At 59.3% G+C, this 27,455-nt stretch overlaps 2 protein-coding genes across 10 annotated transcripts in view; one reads left to right on the forward strand and one right to left on the reverse strand.

Moving 5' to 3' along the window:
* The window catches only part of CREB3 (cAMP responsive element binding protein 3), a 196,803-nt gene that overhangs the window by 94,256 nt on the left and 75,092 nt on the right, over positions 1–27,455 (reverse strand). The window lies entirely within an intron of this gene.
* On the forward strand, positions 704–23,128 carry TPM2 (tropomyosin 2). Of its 9 annotated transcripts, none has more exons than XM_072993111.2 (9): positions 704–933; positions 1,476–1,601; positions 13,311–13,444; positions 15,160–15,277; positions 15,407–15,477; positions 16,543–16,618; positions 17,885–17,947; positions 20,597–20,666; positions 22,852–23,128. In XM_072993111.2, the coding sequence occupies exons 1-9, from the start codon at positions 820–822 to the stop codon at positions 22,932–22,934; spliced, it is 855 nt and encodes a 284-aa protein (XP_072849212.1). In that variant the 5' UTR covers positions 704–819; the 3' UTR covers positions 22,935–23,128. The 9 variants fall into 9 exon arrangements, with proteins under 9 accessions (XP_072849212.1, XP_072849218.1, XP_072849213.1 ...); XM_072993117.2 differs by lacking the exons at positions 16,543–16,618; positions 22,852–23,128 and adding exons at positions 17,588–17,663; positions 22,094–22,188; XM_072993112.2 differs by lacking the exon at positions 22,852–23,128 and adding an exon at positions 20,935–21,548.

The raw sequence follows: 27,455 nt of genomic DNA on the forward strand, positions 1-27,455 counted from the left end.
GAGAGAGAGAGAGAGACTATAATAGGGAAGGGCCTGCCCAAAGGCAAGTATTCCCTTGGTTTCCCCAATTCTCTTGCCAAGGGCAGCTTGCTTGGGGTGATCTGCTGGCGACCAGCAGCTGTGGCGGAAGGGGGGGGGAGATGGCTAAGACTCTGTGGTCCCCATGAGAAGGAGGGAGGGGGCACCAGAGTTGTCACTCCTCTCCCCAATATTCTTTGTTGTGGGTAGGAGAAGGCCAGAAGTCACGGGTGGGTGTGGGAAAGAGCGAGATCTCCGCGGCCTGTCTGGGGGGGGGGGCGGAAGGGGAAGGAATGTCCCATAACAAGCCCCTGCCTTAAGAGAGACGGGGAAGGGTCGGAAGGGCAGGGGCTTTGGGGGCGGGAGGGGCGAGGAGAGCGAGGGCGACTCTTCAGCTTGCCGACACGGCTGAGGGACAGGGCGGGCGCGGAGGTGGGCTGTCATGCCAAACTTTGCAGGGGCCGCGTGGGGGGGGGAGTGTTTCGGCGGCCCAGCGCTCACTTCCTTGGCAGCCTGCTTTTCCTCCTCCCACCCCCCCCCCCGCGCGCCGGCCCGCCCGCCCGGCCGCCCGCCGGTCGGTCAGTCAGTCCCGTCTCTGCCAGCTTGTCCCTAAAAGGTGCTGCTGGGCCGCGAGGGAGGGCCCGGCCCCTCCCCGGCCCCTCCCCGGCTTTTAGGCAACGCGAGCGGCTCGGGGCGCCCAGCCAGTATCCGCCGCTCCCGGCTGCGCTCGCCTCCTCTCCTGCGCGCTCGCTCGTTTCCGACCGTCCGCTCCGTCGGGTCTCGCCCGCTCCAGCCGCAGCCATGGAAGCCATCAAGAAGAAGATGCAGATGCTGAAGCTCGACAAGGAGAACGCCATCGACCGAGCCGAGCAAGCCGAGGGAGACAAGAAGCAGGCCGAGGACCGATGCAAGCAGGTGAGCCCCGCAGCCCCGGAGGACCCCGTCGCTGGGCTCGCTCGCTGAGCGGACAAACAGCCGCCGAGTTCGAGGGCCTCGAGCGCCCCCCTCTCGGGGCCACGGAGCCAGGCAGCCCGCCGTAGAGGGTCCCGGGGAGGAGGTCGGGAGGGGCCCTGCCAGGAGAGCTTGTCCTCCCAGAGGCAGGGGCTCGGAGCTGCTCGGTAGGGTTGAGGGCGGGGGAGGGGGAAGTCTGCGAGGCCAACTTCGGCCCTTACCAGCACAGTCCCGTAACCAGCCTGGCTGGACGCGGCTCTTCTTCTCCGGCCCCGACCCCCCCACCCCCGACCCAGCTCTCACCCATTCCCCGGACATCCTCGGAGCTTTTTTTTCTTGGCCCACCGTTCCCAGAACCCGCCTTTTGCGGGAGGCTAGGAGCGGTCATCTCCCAAATAAACTTGTCGCCGCCCTGGGTTTCGACTCCTCCCTTCTCCCCCCCCCCCCGCGAGCGCCCCGATGAGCAGCGGGCCCCACTAACCTCTACCTCCGCCCACACCCCATAGCTGGAGGAAGAGCAGCAGGGCCTGCAGAAGAAGCTGAAGGGAACCGAAGATGAGGTGGAGAAATACTCGGAGGCCGTCAAGGAGGCGCAGGAGAAGCTCGAACTGGCCGAGAAGAAGGCGGCGGACGTGAGTGCGGCTCTGGCTGAGCGCCGAGGGCTGGGGAGGGGAGGGGAGGGGAGGGGAGGGGAAGGGAGAGCAGCTCTGAGGGAGGAACGGAGCCCTGGCTGGGCAATTAGGAGCCAGGTCTACGCAGAACGCGTCCAGGGTGTGCGGAGCCGGGGGGGGGGGGGCAGCGGGGTTCTCGAGAGAGGAAGGCCCCGTCGGATAAATTTCGGGCGGTTCTAATCACCCCTTAGCAGCGGCCGCCCTGCCGTCGAGGGACTTCTCAGCTGGGGTTGCCTGACCCAAGGCTGGATTGAGCTGTCACTGGGTCGTTAAGGCGCCCTGACGGAGGGGGGAGCGGCGTGGTGGGGGAGGCTGCGAGCACCGACTGGGCGTCCGTGGCCCCGCAGGGTGTCAAGGGGCAGCGGGGCCACGCATTCCCGGGCGCTGGTTAGGCTGTTCTGAGCGCGAGGGGGAGGAGGAAGCCGACAGGTGGTTGCCAAGGAGGAGGGAAGGAAGCCCTCTTCCCCCCCCCCGCGCGCGCCCGCAAGTCGCTCGTGGCCCCAGAGGTGACGACACGGTGGGCCCAGCCGTGGAGGAAGCGACAGCTGCTTTGAAGAGGGAGCTGTGCGGGGGCCACGCGGCCTGAGCTGCCAGAGTATTTGACACCCTATAAATACCTGGCCCTTTTTTCCCCTGAGCCAGGCCGGGGGCTCGACTGAAAGGCGATCCGGGAAACTTCAGGAGCGGCTAAAAGGCCGCCGCCTCTGGCGCCGAGCCAGCGGGTCCGGCTGCCAAGGAGGAACGGGGCGCTGAGACGGGCTCCCCCGAGGGTGGGCAGAGGGACCCGCTTACAGCAGGCAGCTGCCCGGGGAAGCCTCCTCTCAGCGCCCGCCGGTGGCACCAGGTTCCTGGCAGATCGGAGCCCTGCCTGCCCTTCACCCACCCCCACCCCCTGAGGGGCTCGGCCCGGATCTGGGGCCAGACCTGAAAGTGACCTAGGCAAGGAGCGGAGCCGGCCGGACGCCGGTTCGCCTCCCTACAGGCTGCTCCTCTTGAACCAACAAGCCCTTCGCATCCTCGGGATGGGCAGGAGCCAGAGGGTGGGCGGGGGCGGGAGGAAGGGAGGAAGTGCCCGCTGGGTTTCGCTGCCCACAAGGCAAACTGAGGCGGTGCTCGTGGCTCTTGAGGGGAAGAACGTCTGCCCCTCCTTCCCTCCAGCTGCTTCCTCAGGATACGGGCGTCGTCGAGCGAAAGCATCAACCACGGCAGATCTCCCGGCGGCCGGGGTGGGGAGAGCGCCTGGACCACCTGGCGCATTACCCGAAGGAGCCACCGGGCAGTCCTGCCAGGCCGGGCGCAGAGAGAGCCGCTCCTCGGCCGGCCTGTGGGCGCCCCCTCGCGCTTCCCCCCCCCCCCCCGCTCCCAGGCTTGTGGACCTGGGATCTCCCCGGCCAGCCAACTGAGCGACCAGCGAGTAGCCAGCCCAGCCCCAGCGCCGCTGCCTTTGCTCATATTTGGTGATTCCCAGAGCCAAGAGGAGGGGATTGGCTGCCTGGCGGTCCCCTGGGGAGGGGCGGACTCAGGGGGAGCCCTGGGAGGAAGCCGCCTCGGCTGGAGGATGGAGGAAGGCAGCCGCGGCATAGTCTCTCTCTCTCTCAATCTCTCTCTCCCCCCCCCCCAGGAGGAGGAGGAGGAGACAGAGGCCCACCCCACCGGCCCCCGTTCTCACTGTGCCCGCGGCCCCCCTAGCCCTGCCTTCCTCAGCTTCCGCACAAGCCTCCTTCCCGCTTTCCAGGATGGAAAGAGAAGGGGGAGGCCTGCCTTCGCTCAGGATCTGGGTCTTAAGTCCCCCTCAGTCATTCCATCCCGGGCTTCCTACCTACGTGGCCTGTGGCCTGCGCTGGGGCCTGCTCTCTCGGCTTGCACCCCCCTCCCCGCAGCAAGAACAGAGTAGGATCTGTACAGAGTGGGTGGGGCAATCTCCAGGCAGAGGGTCTCCTCCTCAGGGTGCCACTCCTTGATTGGGGCAAAGCTGGTCCTCAGGAGGCCCCTGCCTGGCCCAAACAGCTCTCCTCCACCTGCTTTGGCCTAATTTGGCTGAACAGAGGCGACGCTATTTGGGGCATACCACGGAAAGAGAAGAATCGCTGGAAAAGACAAGAGTGCCAGGGGAAGGTATAAGATGGATTGGCAGTTAGAAAGGCCCGTAGCCTGAAGCTGATATAAATGGAGGAAAGGATCTTAATGGTGGAACACTTTGGAGGTTCCTTAACGGTTGCCATAATTTAGAAGTAACCTGAGGGCACATAAAACCCAAATTGTGACAATCAAAAATTTGAAATTGTTAGACTGTCTTTACTTCGGTTCAGTTATGAATCAAAATGGATCCAGAAGACAAGAAGGAGACTCAGGCTTGGAAGTTCAGTGAGGAAAGAACTGATGCCCATGGTCACAAGATGAGAAAGAAGAAACGGCTGAGACGCACGGACGGTCTCATCCCACAACAAAGCAGGATAAGGCATTTAAAAGCAGCCAGCCCAAGAGACCTGTTGCCTTGGGGAGGGGAGGCATGGCACGTCTGCCCCCTTAAGAGAGCCAGGAAAGGAGAGGCGTGAGACTGACCGGCAGCCCCTGAGAATATCCGCCCAGCAATAGGTGCAGGAGGAGACCGAGGCCAGAAAGCGGAAAGGACGGAGAAGCGCCCTTGGCTTTTCTTCTCCCAAATGTTCCTTGGGGTCACCTGGACTGGACAGGTGCTAAGAGGCCATGCTTGGAGGAGGCCACGCTCACAGGAACTCGAAAAGATCTTTGAGAGTAAGGATGTATCCGTGGAGACCAAGGCCAAGATCTTCCATACAACATTATTCTCAGTTCCTCTATATGGATATGAAAGTGGTTGATAAAGAAAGTTGAGCACTGAAAGAAAGGAAGGAAAAAGGAAAGGGAGAGCTGGAAGGGCTTTCGAGAGGTCACTGGTTCATCAGGTTGCCACACACCAGGAGTGACATGATGGCACATAAGCCACACCCTTTCCTGTGTTCAAAGGGCACAGGATGCAACAGTGGGGGGGGGGGGAAAGGGGCCCCAGGAATGTCTGAGCCCCAATTCTGTGTGATGGGGAGGGAACAGAGCATCAAAGAAATCAAAACAGCCTTCCATATGGCTTCTCAATTTCAAGTGAGGGAGAGCTTTTCCCTGGGGACAACCCCCCTCAAATTCCCAAATCCTCCCACTTGGCAGGGCTGTTGGTCTGTGGCCTCTCCACTGAGCCCCAAGCTAGCAAAACAGCCACGCCAGAAACTGCTGTTCTGCAGCTAGGTAGGTGCGCCGGCAAGAAGCCTTGGCCTTTGGTGGGAGCCCTGTGCCATGAAGCTCGAAAGAGCATCATGACAATGTGGTTAAACTGCAGTACTGCAGCCAAAACTTTGCTCTTGACTCCAGTTCAATCCTAGGCAGCTGGCTGTAGGTTGGCTTAGCTTTCAATCCTTCCTGCATGATGAAGTGGTAAACCACCCACTTAGTTTTGAATGGAATGGGCAGGAGAAGAAGGTGGCAAGTTGCTCCCTCTGGGCCCAAAAGGATGGCAGCGTCTGCAAAAAAAAAAAGGGGGAATGCACTGCTGAGTGACGGCAGGCGGGTGCCAGGCACAGTCGCTGTGATGGAAGGATTGTTTGAGCAGCTGTACCCCAAAGAGAAAGAGAGTCTCTGGCCCAGAGCTGCCTTGTTCATGAGCGACAGGGCAGAAGAAACATCCAACTCCTCCTGTAGCTGCAAGCACGGATGTTGGTTGTCCACTACTCGCTTCCCTTGGAGGAAGGGGATGAACCCAGCAAGTATGACGGGCAGGGCTGGGCTGGGGCGAGGAGGAGCCACAAAGTCCTCTGGGGCCCCCCTTGCAAACCAGAGGCATCCATCAGCCCACCTCCACCACCACCACCCCAGCTGCACCAAGGTTTATTCTCCTTAGCCATAGCTGGCCCTTCCCTAAACCCCAGGCCACCGTCCCTCCCTTGGCCCTATAACGCTGCCCTTAGTACGAGTGATGCAGCCCAAAGGGTCCCAAGCTGTGGGCCTGGGACTACCTGCAGGGGCTTGTCAGGCCTCTGAAAGGACCAACCACAGAGCAGTGGAGCACATCAGCCACAGCCAGCCCCCCCCCCCCCGCAACCTCTATCCCCCAGGACAGAAAGGAAGCCTGGGACTGGCAAAGCCACAGTCGTTGTGAGCCAGCTCCCTTCCCCACAAGCCCTCTCCCCACCAAGTGACCCAGCAAGTGTGGCTTCCTCCAGATCCACCCCGCTGCCCCCTCTCCTGCTGCTGAATGGTGAGACAACCCTCCCCAGCACCTGGCTATGCTCAGAGATCCATAGGGTGCCTGACTCAGCTGTGTGGCTCTTGTGAACACCCACGGCCGACATGGGGACGGGTGTTTTTTTTTTAAACACTGTTGCTCGTTTTTACCACAGCTCTAGCACTTCTGATGCTTGATGGGGTTTCAGAAGCAGAAAAGGGACAATCTCTGGTCCCAGAAAATTTACAGCGTAGAATTAACAGTGGGCAGGACAGCAAAGGGGGGGGAGAAAGCATGTGGAGGGGATGGAGGAAGGGAATAGGGAAGCATGGGCAAATGCAGTTCCTTGCGTTACACGTGTGTGTGAGGGGCTGACAGAGTGGTCTTCCCCTTCTGTAGCGCTCCAGGAAAGGAAATGGGAATGCTGCGAAATCACTCTTTGGAAGATGCTGTTTTCATGAGCTTGTCATGTGGGATCACAAACGCTCCTTCAGTTTTTCATAGGAAGACAGCAAAATGCCTCAGAGGCACACAAGGAGTCACCTTAATGGACCAGAGCATTCTCTCGCACAGCAGCATTGCATGGTGCGGCGCATGCAGCATGGCACATCAGCGGAGGAGCCTGACAAGACTGGCTCTCCCTTTTAACGGTGCCCAGGAATTGGGTCTCCCAGCAGACAAAGAGGAAAGAGACTTTTTGGGACAGACACTGATGCCACCACAGAGGAAAAAGTCAGGCCCAGCAAAAGCCAGCAGAGTCACCGGAGTGCTTGAGACCAGAGGGTGTCAACACAAAACTGGGAGGCTTCTTGGCCGTGGTGAACTCTCCGGTGATGTGGTGTTTGCAAGGCCACCCCCACAGGGGCCTGCAGTTCATGCACCTCCTGTCCAAACTAGTCTGGAGGTGGGCAGCTGAGACTCCTCAGATTCCATTAACTCTTGGTGGCCTTGGCCAAGGAGGAAGAGATGCAAGAGCCAGCTGAGTGGCAAAGGAGGTTGCAAGGAAAACCCTGATTCCTGCAGGCTCCTTGGCCTGCAATCCCAATATTCCAGGAGACACGGACAGCTTGCAGAAACAGGCGACCCCTTCAGCTGTGCATGGTTTTTCAATAATGATTAAGTGCAGTCTAGTCAGTTCTGATTTATGGCAACCCTTCTCTGGGTTTTCTTGGTAAGAAGTAGCCAGATGTGGTTACCCGTTCAACTGACTCCAAGGAGGTACAGTAGGGAAATCAAGGTCCATTCCTTGAGCTATCCAACTGACAACATTGCTTTACCACACCTGAAGACTGGCTTAAAGAGATCCGAACAGGTATTGTTGGGAGCCTTATTGGAAAACCATTTGGAAGCCCTCCGATCAAGATGGCATGTATCTCTTAACAGTGCTTTAGGGACCACTCAAAAATATTCCGCCAAGGGGGATGAGAGCATAAGGGCAACAGGGGTCCTTGCTGGTGTAACCACAGCCTTCAACAAAAGAAGCCAGGAACCAAGAAAAGAAAAAAAGAATAAGGCACCAAGGATGTGAAGAGCTGTCCACAGCCTCGGCTGTGAGCCACACAGGCAGCGAGGTGGCTGGAGACTGGCCATTGGCCAAGGAGAAGGAGAAAATGGGGCATGGGTGGGGGGGGTATCAATATAAGGGAAGAAGCTTTAATGTATTCTCGAAGGCTTTCGTGGCTGAGATCTGATGGTGGTTGTGCGTTTTTTGGGCTCTTTTGCTGTGTTCTGAAGGTTGTTCTTCCCAATGTTTTGCCAGTCTCTGTGGCCGGCATCTTCAGAGGAAAGGAGTCAGAACTCTGTCTGTGCTCTGGTGCAGTCTGTTTGGATAGTTGAGTATTTATAGCTGTGGGATCAGCTTTTGTCCTTTTCAGGAGATGGGGGATTGTGGTGATCAGCGTGTTTTTTTCTCCTGAAAAGGACAAAAGCTAATCCCATAGCTATAAATACTCCACTATCCAAACAAACTGCACCAGAGCACAGAGTTCCTACTCCAGTCCTCTCAAGATGCTGGCCACAGAGATTGGTGAAACGTTAGGAAGAACAACCTTCAGAACACGGTCAAAGAGCCCGAAAACCCACAACAACGAAGAAGCCTTAGTTTAACTAAACGCCCTTCGTTGATGTTACTGGGACAGGCCTCACGGCTGACCTGAGTGAACTGGGAGACGGCCATTCCATTCTCTGGCCTCCTGCCCCTGGGAGAGAGAGTGAGATGCCCTGCTGGCACAAGGACGACTGCAGCCACTTTGTTGCACAACAGAAAAACGGGCTCCTTTGCTTTAGCAAAGCACAGGGTGTTAGGACGAAACCCCCTGGTTTACCGCAGGAGGATTCCTGCCCTCTGGGACGTCTTGGAAGCTCTGCTCTTTGGCCACTACCCGTCACTACCCCTAAGTCCAGGGTGGAGCAGAGAGCCGCAGCCAGGAAAACCCTGGCGCAGAACCAGTCGTATATCAGTAGCAGCAGCCGCAGCCCCCCCCCCCCCGGCCCGATCCGCTCCGAGGACGGGAAGGACCGGCCCCAGTCCGGCCACCTGCAGCTTTCTTGCTTGGGCGGAGTGTCGTCTAGGGGCGGCGGAGAGCTACCGGTCCTTTCCTCCAGGCCCGTTGGCGCCCTTCCTCGGGGCTGGGGAGGCGGCGGGCAGCGGAGCCAACGGCCTTGGCAGAGTGGGATGCGGGCCCAGCGCTTTCGTGCCTTCGCTTCTGGAGGGACGCAAGCCAGCAGGCCGGGCCTTCGCCGTGCTGCCCAAAGGGGGACCGGCAGGGGCGCAGCGGAGCCTCGCCCAAGGGGCGCCGGGGAAAAGCTCCCGCCCGCCGGCGAGGAGAAGACTTGCCCCGGGCCTCGGCCAGCACGACTGCCCGGCTCCGGGCGCAAATTCTCGCAGGGCGGGCCGGAGCGGCGACCGTCCCGGCCGGAGTGCGCGCGCGAGCTTCGCGCGGCCCTTGCCTGGTCTCGTGCCCGCGCCGCCCGGGCAGCCCAAAGTGCCCGCGCAACCAGCCGCCCTCTCCGCGGGAACGCGGGCGCTTCCCGGCCGCAGGAGCGACGGGCTCTTTAAGGGAAAGGCCGGGCCGCCCGCGCGGGAGGCGGCGCGCGATGGGCAGAGCCGGCGGGAGGAAGGAGGAGGAGCCGGAGCCGGAGCCGCGCTCGCGCCCGCCGACCCCGGGACCCTCCTGCTTCCCACAGTGAGCGCGCCGGGCCGCTGGGCGACGGACGAGGCCAGCCCGAAAGCAGGCGGGAGGAGGAGGAGGAGGAGGAGGAGAGGCGGACACCGGCCCGGAAGGCGGCCGCTCGCCCAGCCCGGAGGCCCCGCTCGCGGTGCCCCCGCCCAGAAAAATGGCCGGGAGCAGCTCCATCGAGGCGGTCAAAAAGAAGATCCAGACCCTCCAGCAAGTGGCCGATGAAGCCGAGGAGCGCGCCGAGTACCTGCAGCGGGAAGTGGACGCCGAGCGCCAGGCCAGGGAGCGGGTGAGGGCGGCGGGCGGAGCGCTCCGGGCTGCGGCCCGGCCGTCGTGCCTCGGTGCCCTTCCCCCGGGGGCTCATCCTCAAACGCGGGCCAGCGCCGGGCTGGGGCGGCGGAGCGGGCCTCGGGGCGCGTGCAGAGGGCGTTCTTCCTCCCCGCAGCCTTCCCGGCAAAGAGCCCTCGGGGGGGGGGGAGGGGGAGCGGAGGGGGGGGGGGCTTCCCGGGCGAGGTTTCCGGGTGGCGGCGGCGGCGACGACCCCGACCACCCGGGTTCAGGGCGGAGAAGACGGGCTTCCCCCTGGCTTGGCCTTCGGGGAAGATCGCTCTGGCCGGGCAGGGCGGCGGAAGCCGGGCGAGCGGGCAGGTGCGGAGCGGGCTTCTCTCGCGGCCTGCCACCAACCCGGTGCCCGTCCCGGCCGGGGAGGAGGGGTCCCCTCTCTCTCCCACCGCCCCTTGCCCTTTCCCCCAGGTGGGCGTCCCCTCCCCCGCTCCGCAGCCCTTGATCTGGAGGGTTCTCCCGAGCGGGGCGGGCGCCCCCCCCGTCCTGCCTGCCCTCCTGTGGCAGCCACGTGGGGAGGTGGCGGGCATCCCCGGGCTGGGTGCGGCGGCTGGCAGGCCCGTCTCTGCCTGCCCGCCTGCCTGCCTGCCTGCCTCCCTTCGTGTTGGGAACTTTTCAGTCCCTGGCAAAGCGGTTGGCTTCCGCCTGCCCGCCTCTTAGGTGGAAGACCTGGGCCGGGGGTGGGGACGGGGAACGGGACACCCCCACCCCGGCCGGAGCTCCTGATCTTCTCTGGGGTCCTCCAACCTCCCTCCCGCCTTTTAACGAGGTGGGGCCTCAGGCGGCACCTTGGCTCTGCCCTCCCCTCGCCTGGCCGCAAAGGCAGGGACCGGGAGGGGAAGGGAGGGGGGAAAGCGGTCCCAGAACCCGAAGTGGGGGAGGAGCTGCTCCTGGAGGGCGGAGTGGTTCCAGCTGGCTCCCTTTCATTGGTCCCAGCGGAGGTGGAATCTGGTTTTCGTTGGGGAGGGGTTGCCCCAAGCCCCCCCTGGGCTCAAGCAGTGGGGCTGAACAGGGCCTTGTCGCCGGAGGAGCAGAGGAGGGGGGCTGGTGGCCAGGAGGGGGGGCCTGCATTCCTCTGAGGCAGGAGGGCAGCTTTGACCATCCCTGCCAGTCGGGGGGGGGGGGGGCGGCGGTGTGTGTGTGTGTGTGTGTGTGTGTGTGTGTGTGTGTGTGTGTGTGTGTGTGTGTGAGAGAGAGAGAGAGAGAGAGAGAGAGAGAGAGAGAGAGAGAGATTCTCTGCAGGAAGGAGGGTGAAGCAGCCCTTAAAGTGGGGAGAAGGGTTGCTGGGGCAGGAGGCAGCCCATGGCCCTCTATTCACCCTTAAGGGGAGGGGGGCAAGAGGTCACCGGTGCCCCCAGTGCCACTGAGGGGAAGTCAGACCAAGCCCATGAGGTCTTTGGGGGCAGACACGTGCCTGCCTCCCCCTCCCCCTTGTGCATGGGCTGTCCTGTGGGGAGGGGCAGAGCAGAGCAGGCTGGAGTCCCTTTACAGAGGGAGCTTCAGGGTCTCACCCTAACCGTCCCCCCCCCCCGCCACCCCAGCCAGCCCTGAGATGCTTTCCCCTCCTTTGCTAGGCCCTAGCTGGTAGTGGTGGTGGAGGGAGGCCCTTTATGGGGAGGTGGGAGGGAGCCAAGAACCGAGGGGGCTCCTTGTGGGCTTTGGTCACTGCGTCCACAGCAAGCCCCCCCCCCCCCGTTTTGGAGGACAGCTTGGCCCCTCTTGTCAGGCAAGGAGTTCCAGGTCCCTCTCCGCAGGCTCCTTCTGAGGAGGGGAGTCCCTCTGGCTGTCCCTTAGGGAGGACTTTCCTCCAGCGAAGGAGGCTAATGCCAGCATCCAGCGGCCTGAATAGGTGGCTGTGGCCCTGTCTTGTGGCAATGAATCCCATAGGTGCTGTGGGAGGCAGATGATTCAAACACCAGCTGAGCAGGGCCTGAAAGCCCAAGGGCCAGCACGGCACACACACACACACACCCATAAGCCCCCTCCGAGGAAGCAGTCCTCTCCCGGCAGGCAGCGGAGGTGGCCCTTCATGAGGCCAGGATGGGCATCGGCCCACGTGGGGCAGGCTGGCCAACGTTTTCCTGGCCCAGGGAGACCACCCACTGACCTGCCCTTTCCTGGAGGAGGCGGGCTTCCCTCCTTAGAGTGGGCAGCTGCCCAAGAGAGATGCCAACCCCTCCCCGTTCACCCCCCCCCGCTCCCATACCCTTCTCTGGGGTGGCCCCTGGGGGCCAAGTGGATACGCAGGCCCCACAGGATGGCTAGGCTCCTCTCAGCCCTGGCCCTGGCCTTCTGGGTGGTGCACTTGAAGGCTGCCCCTCCCTGGCCTGGAATGTATGCTTGGGGAGGGGGGAGAGACGGGAAAGGGCTTCCTCGGCTCCTCCTTTCCCTTCGGTCAGAGAGAGGGGTGGGGGGAGGAAATCCCACCTCCCAGCCTTTGGCTCCCTGCCTGCCCATAAACAGGAAATTCAGCTCCAAACCACCACCACCCCCTCGTGAGTAAGTGGATGCAGAGCAGTTCCTGTCCATCTCCTTTTTGGGAGCGAATTGGCGCTGGAGGCATTCCTGCTGGTTTAGTCATGGCAGGCCAGCCCGGCATCTCTCCTGCTCCTTGCCTGGCTTGCCTTCCCACTTGCCCCGCAGGCAGTGCATGTGGACAAGGGGGCCTGTGCGGAGGAGGGCAGGCTGGGGTGCTGGAACCCCATGCCCTCCCTCTGCCCTTGGCGCCAGGGGCGGTGCAGAAGGGCATTCTCTTCGGCCACAGTCACCCTTCTTTTGAGGGTACGCCCTGCTGGCTGGCTGGAGCTCTTGTGTGAGGAGGGGAGTGGGAGTCGGTGGGTGGGGGTCTCCTCCTCCCTCCCACCATCGGTTACACCTTTCTAAGTGTCCAAGAGCCAGAGAGAAGCGGGGGGGGGAGGGAAGGCACATGAGGAGAAGCCTTCGCTCCATGCCCTCCGCGCTCCGGCACTGTTGCCAGTGGCATTTCCAGGCAAGAGGTGTTGCGGGGTTGGGGTGGGGGCAGGGGGGCAGGGGCAGGCAGAAGCCGCACAGGAAGGGGATGTGCCGGGTGTCCTTGTCCTGGGCTGAGCTGGGCTGCCAGGGCGTTGCCCTCTTGCTTCTGCCAACCCCGGTGGGGCAGGGACATGGCAAGGCAGCCTTGGGGATGGACCTCCCCCCACTCTTATGCCCCTGAACCAGGACACACATATGCACGCACGCACGCACACCCCTGCCCCAACCAAGGGAAGGGCTGTGAGCGAAATGGGAGGGGGAGTTGGGCAGGGCTGGTTGTGAGCAGGCCCTCAATGCAACCCGGATGGCTGGGATAGGCTGTTGGCCAGAGAGGTGCATTGCATCTTCTAGGGTGGGGGTGAGGGTGGGGTGGCGATCCTGCACCATGAGGGGGGGGGAGTGTGTCTTTTGGGTCTCCCGGCTTCTCCTTGGAGGCCAGGCCTTGGCCAAGAAGCAGAGAGAGAGAGAGAGACCAGGGAGCTTTTCCAGTGGCCTGTGGAAAATCCCTGGTGGGCCTGAAAGGGTCTGTCTTGGCCCTGGACCCCAGAGAGGCAAGGGTGCCTGTCAGGAGGGTGGGCTGGAGAGAAGGGACCAGTGGATGAGATATGGCTCCCAAGGTTCCCTCCCCCCCCAAAAAAACACAACCCTTGACATTCCTTGAATCACGTCTTCTATCGCGTTGGTGGCATTTGAGGGATGGCCTCAGTGGAGCTCCATGGGTCTTGGGCTTGTGGGGCAGGCAGGGCTGGGCTGAGGCTTGTGCCCACTGGCCTGAGGAGTGGCCCTACATCCTTGTACCGTTTGTTAGGGTCCCCCCAAGATCCAGCAGTGTTGGGAGGACCTCTCTGCGGTTGTGCCTTCTCCGCCTGCATTTCCAAACTCCTCCGGTCTTGTTTTCCCTCCTAGGCCGAGTCTGAAGTGGCCTCTCTGAACCGGCGCATTCAGCTGGTGGAAGAGGAGCTGGATCGGGCCCAGGAGCGCCTGGCCACCGCCCTGCAGAAGCTGGAGGAGACAGAGAAAATGGCGGATGAGAGCGAGAGGTGGGGGAGCTGGCCGAGAGAGCCGGCGCTCTGTGTGTGTGTGTGTGTGTGTGTCAGAGGGTTGAGAGCCATCTGGGGGAGATTGCTTCCTTGTGCGCCCGCGGGTTGCCCTTTGCCTTCGTGTTCCTTCTGGTCCCAAACCTCACATCTTCCTCCCACCCACCCACCCACCCACCCACCCACCCAGCCATCTCAGTCATGGCTAGAATTGCCCCAGCGCCCCTGCCGGCTGAGCCTGTTTGGGAGCAGAAGACCAGGGCTAGCGATGCTGTGCTGTGCTGTGCTGTGGGGAGGCCCCAGCAGCAGAAGGCAGGGCTGGGGGGCGGGGGCGCGGGCGTGTGGTGTGGAAGGTCCTGCACCTGATCTCACAGCATGGCAGTGCCAGCTATGGAAGGGGAGTGGGGGAAGCCCATTCACTCCTTCCTGGCAGCCAGTCCTCTGACTAAGTGCAGAGGCCTTCCTCTCTCTCTCTCTCTCTCTCTCTCTCTCTCTCTCTCTCCCCCCCCCCTCCGGGCCTGCCTCAGGCTGCAGAGGCTTGGGGATCTCTCCTGGCACACTGTGCGGGTGGCGCCACGGTGGCCTCCTCTCTTGCTGCTGAAGGAGAGAGTCAAGCTCTGCTCCACCACTGCTTTTTTGTTCTGAAGGCTTAGGAGAGACCTGGCAGTCTGAAAAAGCCCAAGGAGGGGCTCTTCTAAGGGCAGAAACGGAGCAGAGGCACAGAAAGTGAGGAAAGAAAGCCCGGAGAGGCGGACCATCAAGGTCCAGCCTGTGTGTTCCAGTCTGTGGCCGTTCTGGGAGGGGCAGCGGAAGTCAGCGATCTCGAATCCCCATCAGGGCAGGGCAGGGCTGAGCCAGAGTGGGTCACCCTCTGTCTGTAGCTGGTGGCGGGGGCAGCAAGTGGGAGCCGAGGGTCTTCTTTGACGGAGGGAGGCAAGCCGCTCTCTGCTATCAGGCGGGGAAATGTGTGCTGTGGTGTGCAGGGAGCCATGCAGGCTGGGCCGGGCTGCTTGTGGGGTAAAGTGGGCAAGGATGGAGGGATCGGCTCCAGAACGGCCGGGAGAGGCGGCCGGTGGCCGGGGCTTCTAAGCTCCCCAGAGGGTGTCTTCATTCCACAACCGAGGCATTGGACCCCCCGTCCCGTAGCCAGTGGCTGTGTCGGTTGAGGATTATTGGGGGTGGGGTCAGCCAGGGCTCAGCTCCTTGGTAAGGCACCTGCTTGGGAAACACACGCCCCCATCCCCAAGGCATCCGTGGATTTGGGGCTGCTACGGTCTTGGGAGGAGAAAAATATTCCAGAACTTTCTAACTCACAGAGTTGGGCTGTCGTTAGGAAAGGACTTGGGGCTTCATGCACTAGAAATCCCACAATACCTGCTGGTGGCAGAGTCCACAGTCAGCACAGGAGCCCTTAAGATCACCCTCTGATTGCACCAAAGCAGAGGGAAGGGCCTCTGACCTGAAGCGAAGCCACTTCTGATCTGGCCACGCTGAAGGGCTGGAAGCCCGAGGAGGGAGAGAGAGATCTGGAAGCAGAAGGCGACGGGGGGGGGGGGGCGCAGACAGCGCCCATGAAATCCAGGGACAGGCAAGCAAGCAGGTGGAGTTTGCCCACAAAGAGAGGGATCAACGGGCAGGCCGTGGGCGTGCGTGGCTCCGCCAAGGCCGTGTGGGTCCGGAGGCCCTTTGCTGACCCTGCGTTCTGGCCCCCTTTCCAGAGGCATGAAAGTCATCGAAAACCGCGCCATGAAGGACGAGGAGAAGATGGAGCTGCAGGAGATGCAGCTGAAGGAGGCCAAGCACATTGCAGAGGAAGCTGACCGCAAATATGAAGAGGCGAGTTGCGTGGTAGCTGGCGGGGTGGCGGGGAGAGGGAAGACGGGAGATTTCCAGCCCGGGGCAGGGGAGGGGGTGGCCGAGGGGGAGTGCCTGCCAGGCTGACCCGGGACTCTCCTTCCCTGGCAGGTGGCGCGCAAGCTGGTGATCCTGGAGGGCGACCTGGAGCGCTCAGAGGAGAGGGCAGAGGTCGCCGAGAGGTGAGTGATGGAGAGAGCCTTGGCCTCCCGTTTAGTTTCATTTGAGCATCCTCAGCCCAGGCCCCTTGAGGGTTTGTACTCTTCCCTCCCTCTCTGACTGGAAGGGAAGCAGCAGCAGCAGCAGCCCCGGAGGGGGGGGCACTGGGGGGGGTAGGCAGTAGGGAGTTCTAGGCCAGATCCAACGCCCCCGGCACTGACCCTGTGCAAGCCAGAGGCTGTCAAGAGACGGAGCTGCCCTGCCCTCCCTCCCGATCACAAAGGAGGGATCAGAGGATCAGCTTTGCTCCCTCCCCACCTTCCAGCAGGAGCTGCTCTCTTAGGGGGCTGGTGCCAGTGGGCCCTTCTGCTCTGCCTGGTGGGGCTGGGAAGGGTGGAAGAGGCCCCGCCCGCCCGCCCGCCCGTGGAGCCTTCCTGCCCTGCCAGCATTTCAGCTCCAGGAGAGGTGATGTGCTCAGGAGCAGCGCTACACACGAGGTGACAGGGGGCCAGGCCAGAGGTCAGGATGGCCTTCCCTGCCCCGCCCTCCCCTCCCAGTCCGGATCTATCCCCCCTCCCCTGTGTCGGGCCAAGGATGATCTGCCTGCGGGAGGGAGGGAGGGAGGGAGGGAGGGAGGGAGGGATGCAGCCCAGCCCCAGGGGCCCACGGGCAGGCCTGCTCCGGCCAGGCGCCAGAGGCCCAGCCTCACCACCGCCAGCCTGTTGTTCCGGATGAAGGGCCAGAGGGTGGCTCGGGACTCCTTCGCTCCCTATGGGGACAGTGGGTCCCTCCGCGGTGGAGCTCTCTTGTGGAAAGGGGCAACCATCCCCCACCCCCATGCCCTGGGGGCAAGATGGCGATGCCCCAGCAAGAGAGGTTTCATGCCTCTGACTTAGCAGGTGGACATGGAAAGCCACACAAGCAGCCCAGGAGATGCAGGCGCCCCTTCTTGCCGTCCGGTCGACCGGCCCACCCCCACCCCCACCCCCACCCTTGGGTGGGAGATGGCCAAAGGGCGAGGCACCTGGTGGCCGCTTGCCTCCTGCTGCTGCAGCCGCTCAGTGTTGCCCACACCCTTTCTTCCCCAGCCGTGCGAGGCAGCTTGAGGAGCAGCTCCGTGCCATGGATCAGGCCCTCAAATCCCTGATGGCTGCGGAGGAAGAGGTACTGCGCAGGGGGCTCGCCTCCCCCTCCCAATCTCTCTCGCCTCCTCTCCTTGCTCTGCCCAAGCTGCACCGGTGCCTCCTCTGCCTGCCGTTCTCCGTCGGGGACTCTCCTGGGTTCCTTCCTCCCTTCCTTGGTTTCTCCCTCTTTCTTTTCTCCTCTTGGCGGCCTCATCCTGCTGAGTTCTTCGGAGAGGGTGGGGCGAGGGGAGGGGGTTCCTTGGGGCAGGGGCCAAGTTCTTCTGTCCTCTCAAGGGATTTGGGGAGGGAGTGGGTGGGACTGCCTGAGGCTTGGTTGGATTGGGGACAGGTGCCCGAGGGGAGCTGCTCCGGAGCAGCCAGAAAAGCGCTGGCCAGCCAGAGGCCCCTCCCCCCCGGTCTCTGGAGGGGCCCCTGAGCTCCAGAGTGAGAGGCGAGGGGCAGGGATCGCCTGCCCGGCAGAGGAGGGGGCCTTGGCTGGCCACAGAGAAAGAGACACCGTGTGGGTCCTAGCCCCCTGGACAAGGAAGGAAGTCACCTTAGCCAGGGACTGGAGGAGGGCCTGGAAGGAAAGGCATCCTTGTGGGAGTCCTCCTTCCTTCTGGCCTCGCAGGGAGAGGGGGCTGGCGTGGCTGAGCCTGGTGCCCCCCCGCCTCCCTTTCTCTCTGCGAAGAGAGCCGGGGCAATGTCCTGACGGGTCCTCTTGACCCCGGGGACCCCAGGATCCCTCTGAGGTGTGTGTTGCTCTCCAGCTGCCAGGTGTCCCCTGTGGCTTGTCCTCCCCCACAAACCCCGTGGGTCTTGTCAGGCTTTGGCCCTGGGCTTCTACCGCCCTTCCCTCTTCCGTGGCAATTTCTCCTTTCTCTCAACTGGTTCTTCCCTTCCCTTCCCTCCCCTTCTCTCTCTCTCTTTCTCTCTCTCCCTTTCTCTGTCCTTCCTTCCTTCCTTCTGTCCTGGGCCTTCCGCTTCTGCTTCCCTGCCTGGGACACAGTAAATGTGGTGACCTGGAAGAGGAGCTGAAAATTGTCACCAACAATCTCAAGTCCCTGGAGGCACAGGCTGATAAGGTAGGCGGGGCAGGGCTGCCCGGTGGGGTTGTCATGAGATGAGTGCATATGTGTGTGCATGTGTGTTGGGGGGGGGGGAAGTCGGGGGAGTGGCCTCTCCAAAGGTGTGCACGGGGGGGGGGGGTTGTCTCTGTAAAGGAGGAATGGGCAATGGCCTGGCTGCCCTGTGACGCCTTCTCCTTTTTCTGTTCTTTTCTGCCCCCTCTCCCCCCCCCCCCCAGTACTCCACCAAGGAGGATAAGTATGAGGAGGAGATCAAACTGCTGACAGACAAGCTCAAGGAGGTAAGAAGTGGCCAGCATTGGTTTGGCCCTTCCCTTGCATGGAGCTTTATTAAGGAGCTAACAAAGTGGGAAATGGGTTATGATTGAACAGAAGTAGGTCTCCGAAAAGGCAGGATCCAGAGATGTACACACACAGAGAGAGAGAGAGAGAGCGAGAGCCATCAGCTCTTTGCAAGGGTCCTGAGTCTCTGTGGGGAAAACTGTTCTCTGCTTTGGACCCTGAAAGCTGCTTTGATCAAGTAGAGGGGAAGGAAGGTGGCCTGGACCTTTCCTTCCTAAATGGATGGAGAAGGTTGATGTGGGAAAGCGGCCTTTGCGTCCTTCCTCCCACCTGGAGGACTGAGGGAAAGAGAAGGTCCTGGGGAGACCAACAGTTTCAGGTTAGGGTGAGTTTTTTTGGATCAAAATCCACGTCTTCGGGCTCGGGAGTGGAAATGCATGCCTTCGGATGCCCCTGCATCAGAGGACATGGATGTTGACCCACGAGAACTCACACAATGAAATGAAACGGTGCGCCTTTAAAGGGCTGCAGGCCTTTGCCTCAACCCGTCCCCTCCCGCCTGTTCTGTTACCCGCCTGCTGAGAGAAACCAGCACAGCCGCTTCTTTGGCATGTGTGGGAAAGAGGTGTCTCCTGGGAGCAGCACGTCAAGCCGCTTCTCTCCCCAACCCCAAAGCTGCAGAAGAACGAGAGAGGAGAGGTGGCGAGCCCATCGTTTTGCACCCCACTCCACCCCACCCCCTCTTAATTCCCACCCGCCACCCCAGGCATTCTCCCATTCTCCCCAGCCCACCTTTGGCCAAACGACACATCAGAACCTCCTTCAAGGCATTCTTTGTGTCTGTAAATGCATCCCGCTCTCCTAAGTACTGTTCCCTGGGCTAGATTCATTTAAATTCCTAGCAAGGAAAAAAGAACAAGGATAAATAAAGATTTCCATTGTGATTTGCTAGCTAAGCAGATATATTGAGAGTGAGGTTCTCTTCAGCCAATGTGACCCTTCTGTGTCCTGGGAGTGTCGTCCGGATACTCTGGTGATTTAGCACACATCCTTTCTGTGCTCCACAGTGTGGAGCGCTCAGAGCCCTAAGGCAGGTTCCAGAACCAGCAGGCTCTGTGCACGTGTGGAGAGAGACAAAGGGAGAGGGGGGGGCGGAGAGAGAGAAGCTAACAGCAAGCTCATTTGGACTTTCCAGCAACGGTTGCAATCATATCAATGTTCATTTGGAAGGAGGCCCGGTTGAGCAAAAAGGTGCTGAGTACTTCCAAATAAACATGCACAGGAATGGTGGTAGGGAAAAAATAACAGGGGAAAAATTGAGATCCTTTTAAAGCACAGTGCATGAGAAAGCCAACAGACTCAATAGAAAACAGCAACATCAGGCTCTGGATGAGACCGCTGTCCTGAGTTAATCTTGCTCTCATGAGCCCCCTTGGCCTCGAAATCCAGACAGAGACCAGAAAGGAGTGGGAGGCCAGCACACCCCAATTGCAGCAAGGACATGCCACCCCCTTCCCAGAGGCTCTGGAAGAATCGACTGGAATGGAAAGAGCGCTCGCTCCACAGGATAAGCTCTCTGCTTTAGTTGGACTAGTTGTCGGGGGGGGAGGCGTTGCAACCACTCTCACCAGGCTAAAGATGGAAGCACACAAGTGCATGCACACCCCCAAGATACCCACAAGAGACGCCACACTTTCAAAGGCAGCTCACAGAAGCCGAGATTGCACAAAGACGGAAGAGGAAGATTTAAGAATTATAAAATGGAGTGTCAACAGCTGCACGGCCAGGGGAAGGAATGGAGAGAGAGATGCAGAAACAGCCGTAATCTCAGTCGGAACACTCCCCCCCCCCCCCAGACACACACACAGGAAGGCAATGGGTGGTGAGGGAGGTCCGTGGGGGCGCGCGCTAGGGACACAGTTTCACCTTCTCTTGAGGTGGGGCCCCTTGCAATGCCTCCAGGTAGGATCTGAAGAGACAGGTTTGTCTGGGAGCTGACCCCCCCCCCCCCAAGGAGCAGAGGCTAGGAGGCTGCCTCACTCCACGAGCCACAGCCCCACCTCCACAGGAAGGTGCTCTGATCACCTGTCCCAGGTGGTTTGTGGCTTCGTGAGCTAGCAGATGGAAACAGGGAGCTCACCGAGAGACCAGCGGGCGGCGGGGCTCTTGGCTGTGAGGCTGGGCTTGTACTGGGCTGCCCAGCAGCCTTCCAAAGGCAGGCAAGAAAGGGTGAATGGCCACACGAAAGACACTCCCCGAGCGTGCATTGGCTGCTGTCACAGATGGCCAACTGCTGCTCAGCTGCGGTAGCTGCAGAAATGGGTGCTTCATAGTCCAGGTGGAAGCACCCCCCCCGTATCTAACATGCACCAGCACCCCATTCCATGGGGGGGGGAGCGATGGTGAGCGATGCTCTCGTCTGTACTTGACACTGGAAGGATAGGCTTGAGGTGTGGAAATAGGGGTGGGGGATGCCCCTTTCGTTCTGGCCGAGGGGCCCGTCCTTTGCAGGTAGGCAGAGTGAACTTTAGAGAGCCCTGAAATGTGCAGAAGCAGCGCCTGCGCGCGCCCACACCCATTCCCCCATGCCTCTGCCCCTGTAACCCAACGGGCTCCTGGCCTCTCCTCTCTCTTCCTCTCCCTGCCAGGCTGAGACTCGGGCAGAATTTGCAGAGCGGTCGGTGGCAAAGCTGGAGAAGACCATCGATGACCTGGAAGGTAAGAAGAAGCGGGGGGGGGAGGGAGCAGGCCCCGCAAAGACCCCTGCAAGGGGGTGGGGAGGGGGGTGTTTGTCTGAAAGCCCCCCAACTTCCTCCCACCACCACCTCTTCCTCCTCCGTTCTTCAACCCTCCCTCCTCCACGCCTCCCTCTCACATTCACTCTTTTCTCCCCCCCCCCTGCCCAACACACTCCTCTGCTGGGCCTCTTTCTCCCTCTTCCTGCATCTGTCCCTCCCCCCCCCACTGCCGCCACCGCTGCCTGCAGATGAGGTCTACGCACAGAAGATGAAGTACAAAGCCATCAGCGAGGAGCTCGACAACGCCCTGAATGACATCACCTCCCTCTGAGCCCCCCCAGCACCGCCACCCTGCCATGACACCCCCCCCCACGCACCTGCTGATGTCTGCCTCTCTTGTCTGTCCACCCCCTGCCCTCGTCCTTCCTCCTATGGATGCTGCCCCAGCCTCTCCCCCACCCTGTGTTCACACACTCCATGTACTCCTCCATCGATGTGCTTGGGAGGGGGACTGGGGGGGAGGCAGCCTCTTGTGGGGTGGGGGAGGACAAGGGGCTGTTCTTGCCACCCTGAGCAGGTGATGTTTTTGTCCTAGCCAGAAGTGCCTTTCGGGTGACTCAGCGGGGGGGGGGGCTGTCAAGGGTGAGGGTCAGCCTGATCTGGGAAAGGGGGCTCGAGGGGGGAGGGGGGCAGGGGAGGGCGGGAATGACCACCCAGCTCAGCCTCTGGGTCCCTGCCGTGTCCATCCTTCCTCTGCCTGCTTGCCTACCTGTCCGTCTGTCCAGCCATTCATGGTGCATTTCACAACTCTGTTCTTGTTTCCTTCCGCCTTGGGTTCAATAAACATTTTCTGGAAACCCGCTCTCTTCCTCCTCCATTTCTGTCTCTCTCTCCGCACCCATCGCCCATCACCGCTGGTTAGTCCTGGTTGCTCCTCCATCACTTTCTTCTCCCCACGCAGGGCACATGTGGGGTTCTCCTGAACCAGGAGCAATGCCTGGCCCTTGGGCCAAGCGGGGTGGCCGCTTTCAGCCTGGGGAGTGGAATGGCCCAGAAGTGGGGGCTTCCTGTCTCTTAAAAGCCGGGTGTTAGTGGAAGGGTCTTCCCCTCCCGGTATTTGGGGGTGGGGTCTGGACACACATACACCCCCCCCTCCCCTTTCCTAGTCTGCCTGGTGGGGACTGGGGAGCTGCTTCAGGGGCTTGGCTGGGTTGCCTGGTTGTTGTCCAGGAGACGTGTGGGGCTTGGCTCCCACGTGCTCTGAGGGGTGTGTGTGGCCTTGGAGGCCCCTGGAAGCACCTGGCAGCCTGGTTTCTGAGCGGTGGCCTCCTTTCTGTGCTGACGCCTCTCCCTTCCTTCCTTCCTTTCTCTTTCCTGCTGCCATGGATCTCGTCCTTTCTCCTCTAGAGCGCTCCCGGCAGGAGGTGGAGAAAAACCATCTCCTGGCCAGCGAACTGCAGGCTGTTCTGGACGGCCTCCACCACTGAGCTTGAGTGGCCCCCTGCCTGCCCTCTCCGCCTCTACAGAGAGAGGGGGCTTCCTCTTAAGAAGGGTCAGGGGAGTGATCGTGGGGGGTGGGGGGAGACTGCCCTTCACTTGCCTGCTGGTGCCCCCCAGGCCTGTTCTCCTGCGCTCTGGCCTGTGTTGGCGTCGGAGCCCAGCCAGGCCTCCGGAGGCCGGGGCAGAGAGCTGCTCACGGCCCAGTGGGTCCAGGCCACGATCCTGGCCTTGGTGCCGCCTCTCGCCTCTGCGTCTCTCTCTCTCTCTTCCGAGCTGCTGCTGTTCTTCATGGATTGGCACCCTCAGCTGAGCTCCACCACGGTCAGTCGGTCCATCAGTCAGTGCTGGCTCTTTCTCAGGGGCCCGACTGCTCTCCTTGGGGCCAGAGGCCCTGAGCGCCCCACTCTGGTCCATGCCTGTGGGTCCCCATCCACCCCTGTGGCCCTTCCTGGCCCCAGCAACGGTTGGGGAGCTGGTACTCGATGCTGTCCGGCGGAGATGCTGAGCTGACTTCTCTCCTCGGTGTGTGTGTGTGTGTGTGTGCATACGTGCGCGCCTCCTGCGCCCCCCCCCTCTCTCTCTCCCTCTCTCTCTCTCTGGGATGGGTGCTCCCTTCTGGCTGCTGTGTGGATGTGCCTGGGTGTCTGCCTGCCTTGTGTTTGCAGAGAACCTGGCCCAGGCCAAAGAGGAGAACGTCGGCATCCACCAGGTCCTCGACCAGACGCTGCTGGAGCTCAACAACCTCTGAGGGGCAGCCACAGCGGTGGCCTCCCCCCCCCCCGGCCCGAGCCCACCTGCCCACCCGCACCGTTGCCCCACTGACACTTCCAGGAAAAGGGACACCCTCTGGCCCCAGGCCTTTGCTGGCCCCTGTGGGGCTCTGCCTCTGCACTGTCTCCACCCCTTCCCCCCCCCCAGACATTAAAGCAAGTTCAACAGCGACATGGTCTTTGCGTCCACTTGTGGGAGAGGAACAATTGGGGGAAGGGGGGGAGGTTAAGGCACACTGGGCTGCAGCTGGATGAGCCCCCCCCTCCCAATCAACCTGGAGGACGCTGTGCCCTTTGTGGCCAGGAGAGAGGGGCGGGGCGGGGCGGGTCTGCCCTTGGGCAGCTGCACACTAGCTGCTCTGGCACAGGCTCCCCCTCAAGTACTGCACCTGTGCTGCAACACCTCTCTGTGCTGAGCCTACAGACGGGCAAAAAGAGTCGCATCCTTTTTCTGCTCATTCTTCTGCCTCCAGGGAGGAGCTGCAAGGTGCTCGGGGGGGGGGAGGGGGCAATGGAAGAAGGCAAAAGGCTCATCGGGTGGGGCTGGGTGGATTTGGAGCGATAGGGAGTGGAGCCAGGTGGTTCGGCTTTTGCTCCTAGAGCCGTGGCATCTTAAAGAGCATCTAGAAACCCGTCCCCCACGGGGTGTGTGGCGTTGCTTAAACTGCTCCTGTGGAGAGGAGGCTATCAGGAATCCTGTCTGAGAATGAACCCAGCTGCCAAGACTCCCAGGGGTGGGCGGGCACCCTCCCTGTGGAAGGAGGGGAGAGCCTCTTCTCAAAAAGGAGCCTTGTGGCATGATGGTCCAACTGCTGTGCTGCAGTTTAAAACTCTGCTCACAACTCAGGCTCAATCCCAAGTAGCCAGCTCAAGGTTCCCTCAGACTTCCATCTTTCCAAGGTTGTTAAATTAAGAACAAAAAAAAAGTGACCAAAAAAATCACTGCAAGATCATTGGAAATGTGATTAATCCCTTCCAGCTGAAAAGGGGAGGGGGGGAGAAAAGCAATCAAGTGTGCAAGACCCATCGGAAATGCACAGAAAACAAACGGAGCAGATTGGAAATGCACAAAGAACAAACGGGAACAGGTTGGAAACACACAAAAAACAAATGGAGCAGATCCAAAATGCACAGAGAAAAAAGAAAAAGCAAGGAAAACCCTCAAGACTCATCGGAAATGGGAAAAAACACTCCAAAAACCAACCAAACTCCCCAAGACCCATCTGAAATGGGGGGGAACCCAAAAAACAAGCAACCCCCCCAGACCCATCATAGCACAGAAACAATCCCCCTAGCCCAAAACCACACTGCAAAACCGACCCAGAACAGTTTTTAAAAAGCAGGAAACTACCTTACCTTATGAGGCAGCCTCCTCTGATCGCACACTCTAACTGCTGGGGCAAAAGAGCTGCAAAGAAGCAGCCTCGTCACTACCTAGAGTTAGCAATTTGAATTTCCCGTCTTTTCCCCCCCTGCCTTTTTCTGTTCATAAGTGGAAGCTCCGGTCGCAAGTAGAAGCAAAATTTTGCAGCCGGAGCTGGTCATAACTCAAAACGGTCATAAGTAGGGATGTTCATAAGTCGAAGCACCACTGTATTTCTCCAAAATACATTAACAAGTAAAAAGCATTGTAATTTTAAGCCACCTTTATCTTTTAAGCATATTAACAACATACACAAAATAATTCTAAACATTGTTCTCACCCAACCTTCCCCCGTTTACATCTATGGAGGAAAATCCATGATTGTTGTTGGTATCTAGTGTGTGCTTGGTATAGCATGAAGCCTTGCTATGCTGATATTTATTTATTTATTTATTTATTGGATTTCTATTCCACCCCCCTAAACAAAGTCTACTCAGGGCGGGTTCTATTAAACATTATAAACTAAAACAATTCAAAACAATAATGTTAATGCCTGTATGTTTGTCTTCCTATATTTATAGTTCACTCTGCTGTTCACACCTCCCCCCCACCGCAACTATATTTATAAACAATCTCTGTCTCCAGGGCCTGGAGATCCAGGGGTCCTGATTTCCCAGAAAAAAAATGTTTCCATGGGAAATTCAATTGTTTCTACAGCCCTTGTAAAACTTCAGGGGTCTGTAACTTAATATCTGGCAAGATGCCTCTATGGTGATTACATTATTGTTATGACTAAACTTTTTGCAGACCTTAGAGGAACGATGCTCTGTACTAGAAATGGGGACAAACCGGTCCTGGTTTGTGGTCCATCAAGGCTGATAAACCACGAATTTCCTCCCTGTGAACCAACAAACCACAAATTGCTTCGTCAGTTTGTTGGGCTTTAAGACAGCACAAGGCTGTCAAAAAATAAAGCTGAGCCCCCACCGCCATAGCCTACCCCTTTCCCACAGCCCCCCACCTCCCTATTTTGCCACCACCACCCACGCCCACTGTCCACGCTCGCTGTCAGCAGCACCGCTTCAGTCTGCTGCAGCTTGCACTGAGGTGGCCTGCACCACCACCATCCACTGCAGCCTGCTAAGGTGGCATCTGCTGCTGCAGTCCGCCATAAGGGAATGCAGACTGCCCTTTACAAAGATGGCTGCTGCGGCTTCCCTGCCTTCAGGGAAGCTGCAGCTGCTGTCTGCAAAGGGCAGCCAGTGCCCCTTACAGCAGGCCGCAGCAGCAGAGGCCGCCAAAGCAGGTGGCAACGGATGGCAGTAGTGCTGGGCAGCGGTGGATGGCATCAGCAGCTAAAGAAGGAAGGGGAAGGGGGAAGGCTGTGAGGCTAGGCGACTGTGGGTCCATTGATCAGCTGTTGAGCAGGCCCATAGGCAAAAGGAGAAGGCCATAGGCAAAGAGGGAGAGCTAGCCTTCCCTCTCTTCTTATGGGGGATGAATACAAATGGAGAAATGTTCATCCCTTCATATTCATCAAGATCTCTGGAACTGATTAATACAAAGGGACAAATATTAAACGAATCAGCATTTTTAAACAATTATTGTAATTCTTTTCTATTATTATTCATCCCCATGTTTAGTCTGTACTGTTATGCATTCTGTGTGCTAAGATACACTCACCCTAAAATCCAGAAATGCTAGACTATTGTGAACTCAAAATCATTGAAAGGGTACACTATGTATGGGACTTACAAATGCCACCTCCATATTTACACATTGTAACATCAAGAAGTTGATTGTAACATAAAGATACTCAGTTTTCTGTTATTCAAGCCATCATTTTAAAAGCGCTTTTTATTTTCAGGCTATTTTTTCTATACCCTTTCATTAACATAACACTCAAAATTGTCTTATACATTTTTGTTGTTTAGTCGTTCAGTCGTGTTCGACTCTTCATAACCCCATGGACCAGAGCACGCCAGGCCCTCCTGTCTTCCACTGCCTCCCGGAGTCGGGTCAAAGTCATGTTGTGACCCTGTCCAACCATCTCGTCCCCTGTCGTCCCCTTCTCCTCTTGCCTTCACACTTTCTCAACATCAGGGTCTTTTCCAGGGAGTCTTCTCATGAGATGGCCAAAGGATTGGAGCCTCAGCTTCAGGATCTGTCCTTCCAGGGAGCATTCATGGTTGATTTCCTTCAAAATGGATAGGTTTGTTCCCCTTGCAGTCCAGGGGACGCTCAAGAGTTTCCTCCAGCACCACAATTCAAAAGCATCCATTCTTCAGCGGTCAACCTTCTTTATGGTCCAGCTCTCACTTCCATACATCACTACAAGGAAAACCATAGCTTTGACTGTGCAGACCTTTGTCAGCAAGGTGATGTCTCTGCTTTTTAAGATGCTGTCCAGGTTTGTCATTGCTTTCTTCCCAAGAAGCAGGTGTAATTTTGTGGCCGCTGTCACCATCTGCAGTGATCATGGAGCCCAAGAAAGCAAAGCGTGGTGCTTATATACCACCCCATAGTGCTTCAAGCACTCTCTGGGCGGTTTACAAGTTAATTATGCAAGCTACACATTGCCCCCCCCCAAATGAGCTGGGTACTGTACTCATTTTACCGACCTTGGAAGGATAGAAGGCTGAGTCAACCTTGAGCCGGCTACCTGGGATTGAACCCCAAGTCGTGAGCACAGTTTTGGCTGCAGTAGAGCAGTTTAATCACTGCGCCACGAGGCTCTGTCACTGCCTCCATATCTTCCCCTTCTATTTGCCAGGAGGTGATGGGACCAGTGGCCATGATCTCAGTTTTTTTGATGTTGAGCTTCAGACCGTTTTTGGTGCTCTCCTCTTGCACCCTCATTAAGAGGTTCTTTAATTCCTCCTCACTTTCTGCCATCTGCATATCCGAGGTTGTTCATATATCTTCCGGCAGTCTTAATTCTGGTTTGGGATTCCTCCACTCCAGCCTTTTGCACGATATCAAACCTTGACTGCATTGCAGAGACAGCCTGAAAAGTGTGAGGTGTTTTGTGGATGTGATTCAAAAACAATTTTAAAAAGAGCCAAGTGGTCCTGAAGAAACTGGTGGGTAGGCCACTTTTTTAAAATGGTGTCTTAGTGGCTGAAAATCATCACCT

Source organism: Pogona vitticeps, chromosome 2, assembly GCF_051106095.1.
Source record: "Pogona vitticeps strain Pit_001003342236 chromosome 2, PviZW2.1, whole genome shotgun sequence".
NCBI lineage: Eukaryota > Metazoa > Chordata > Lepidosauria > Squamata > Agamidae > Pogona > Pogona vitticeps.

Excerpts from the sequence above, each read along its gene's own strand:
- TPM2 (XM_072993111.2), top strand. The coding sequence starts at position 820 with ATGGAAGCCATCAAGAAGAAGATGCAGATGCTGAAGCTCGACAAGGAG. Across the intron at positions 15,478-16,542 it reads AGGGCAGAGGTCGCCGAGAG|CCGTGCGAGGCAGCTTGAGG; the intron begins GTGAGTGATGGA and ends TTTCTTCCCCAG. Across the intron at positions 17,948-20,596 it reads TGACAGACAAGCTCAAGGAG|GCTGAGACTCGGGCAGAATT; the intron begins GTAAGAAGTGGC and ends TCTCCCTGCCAG.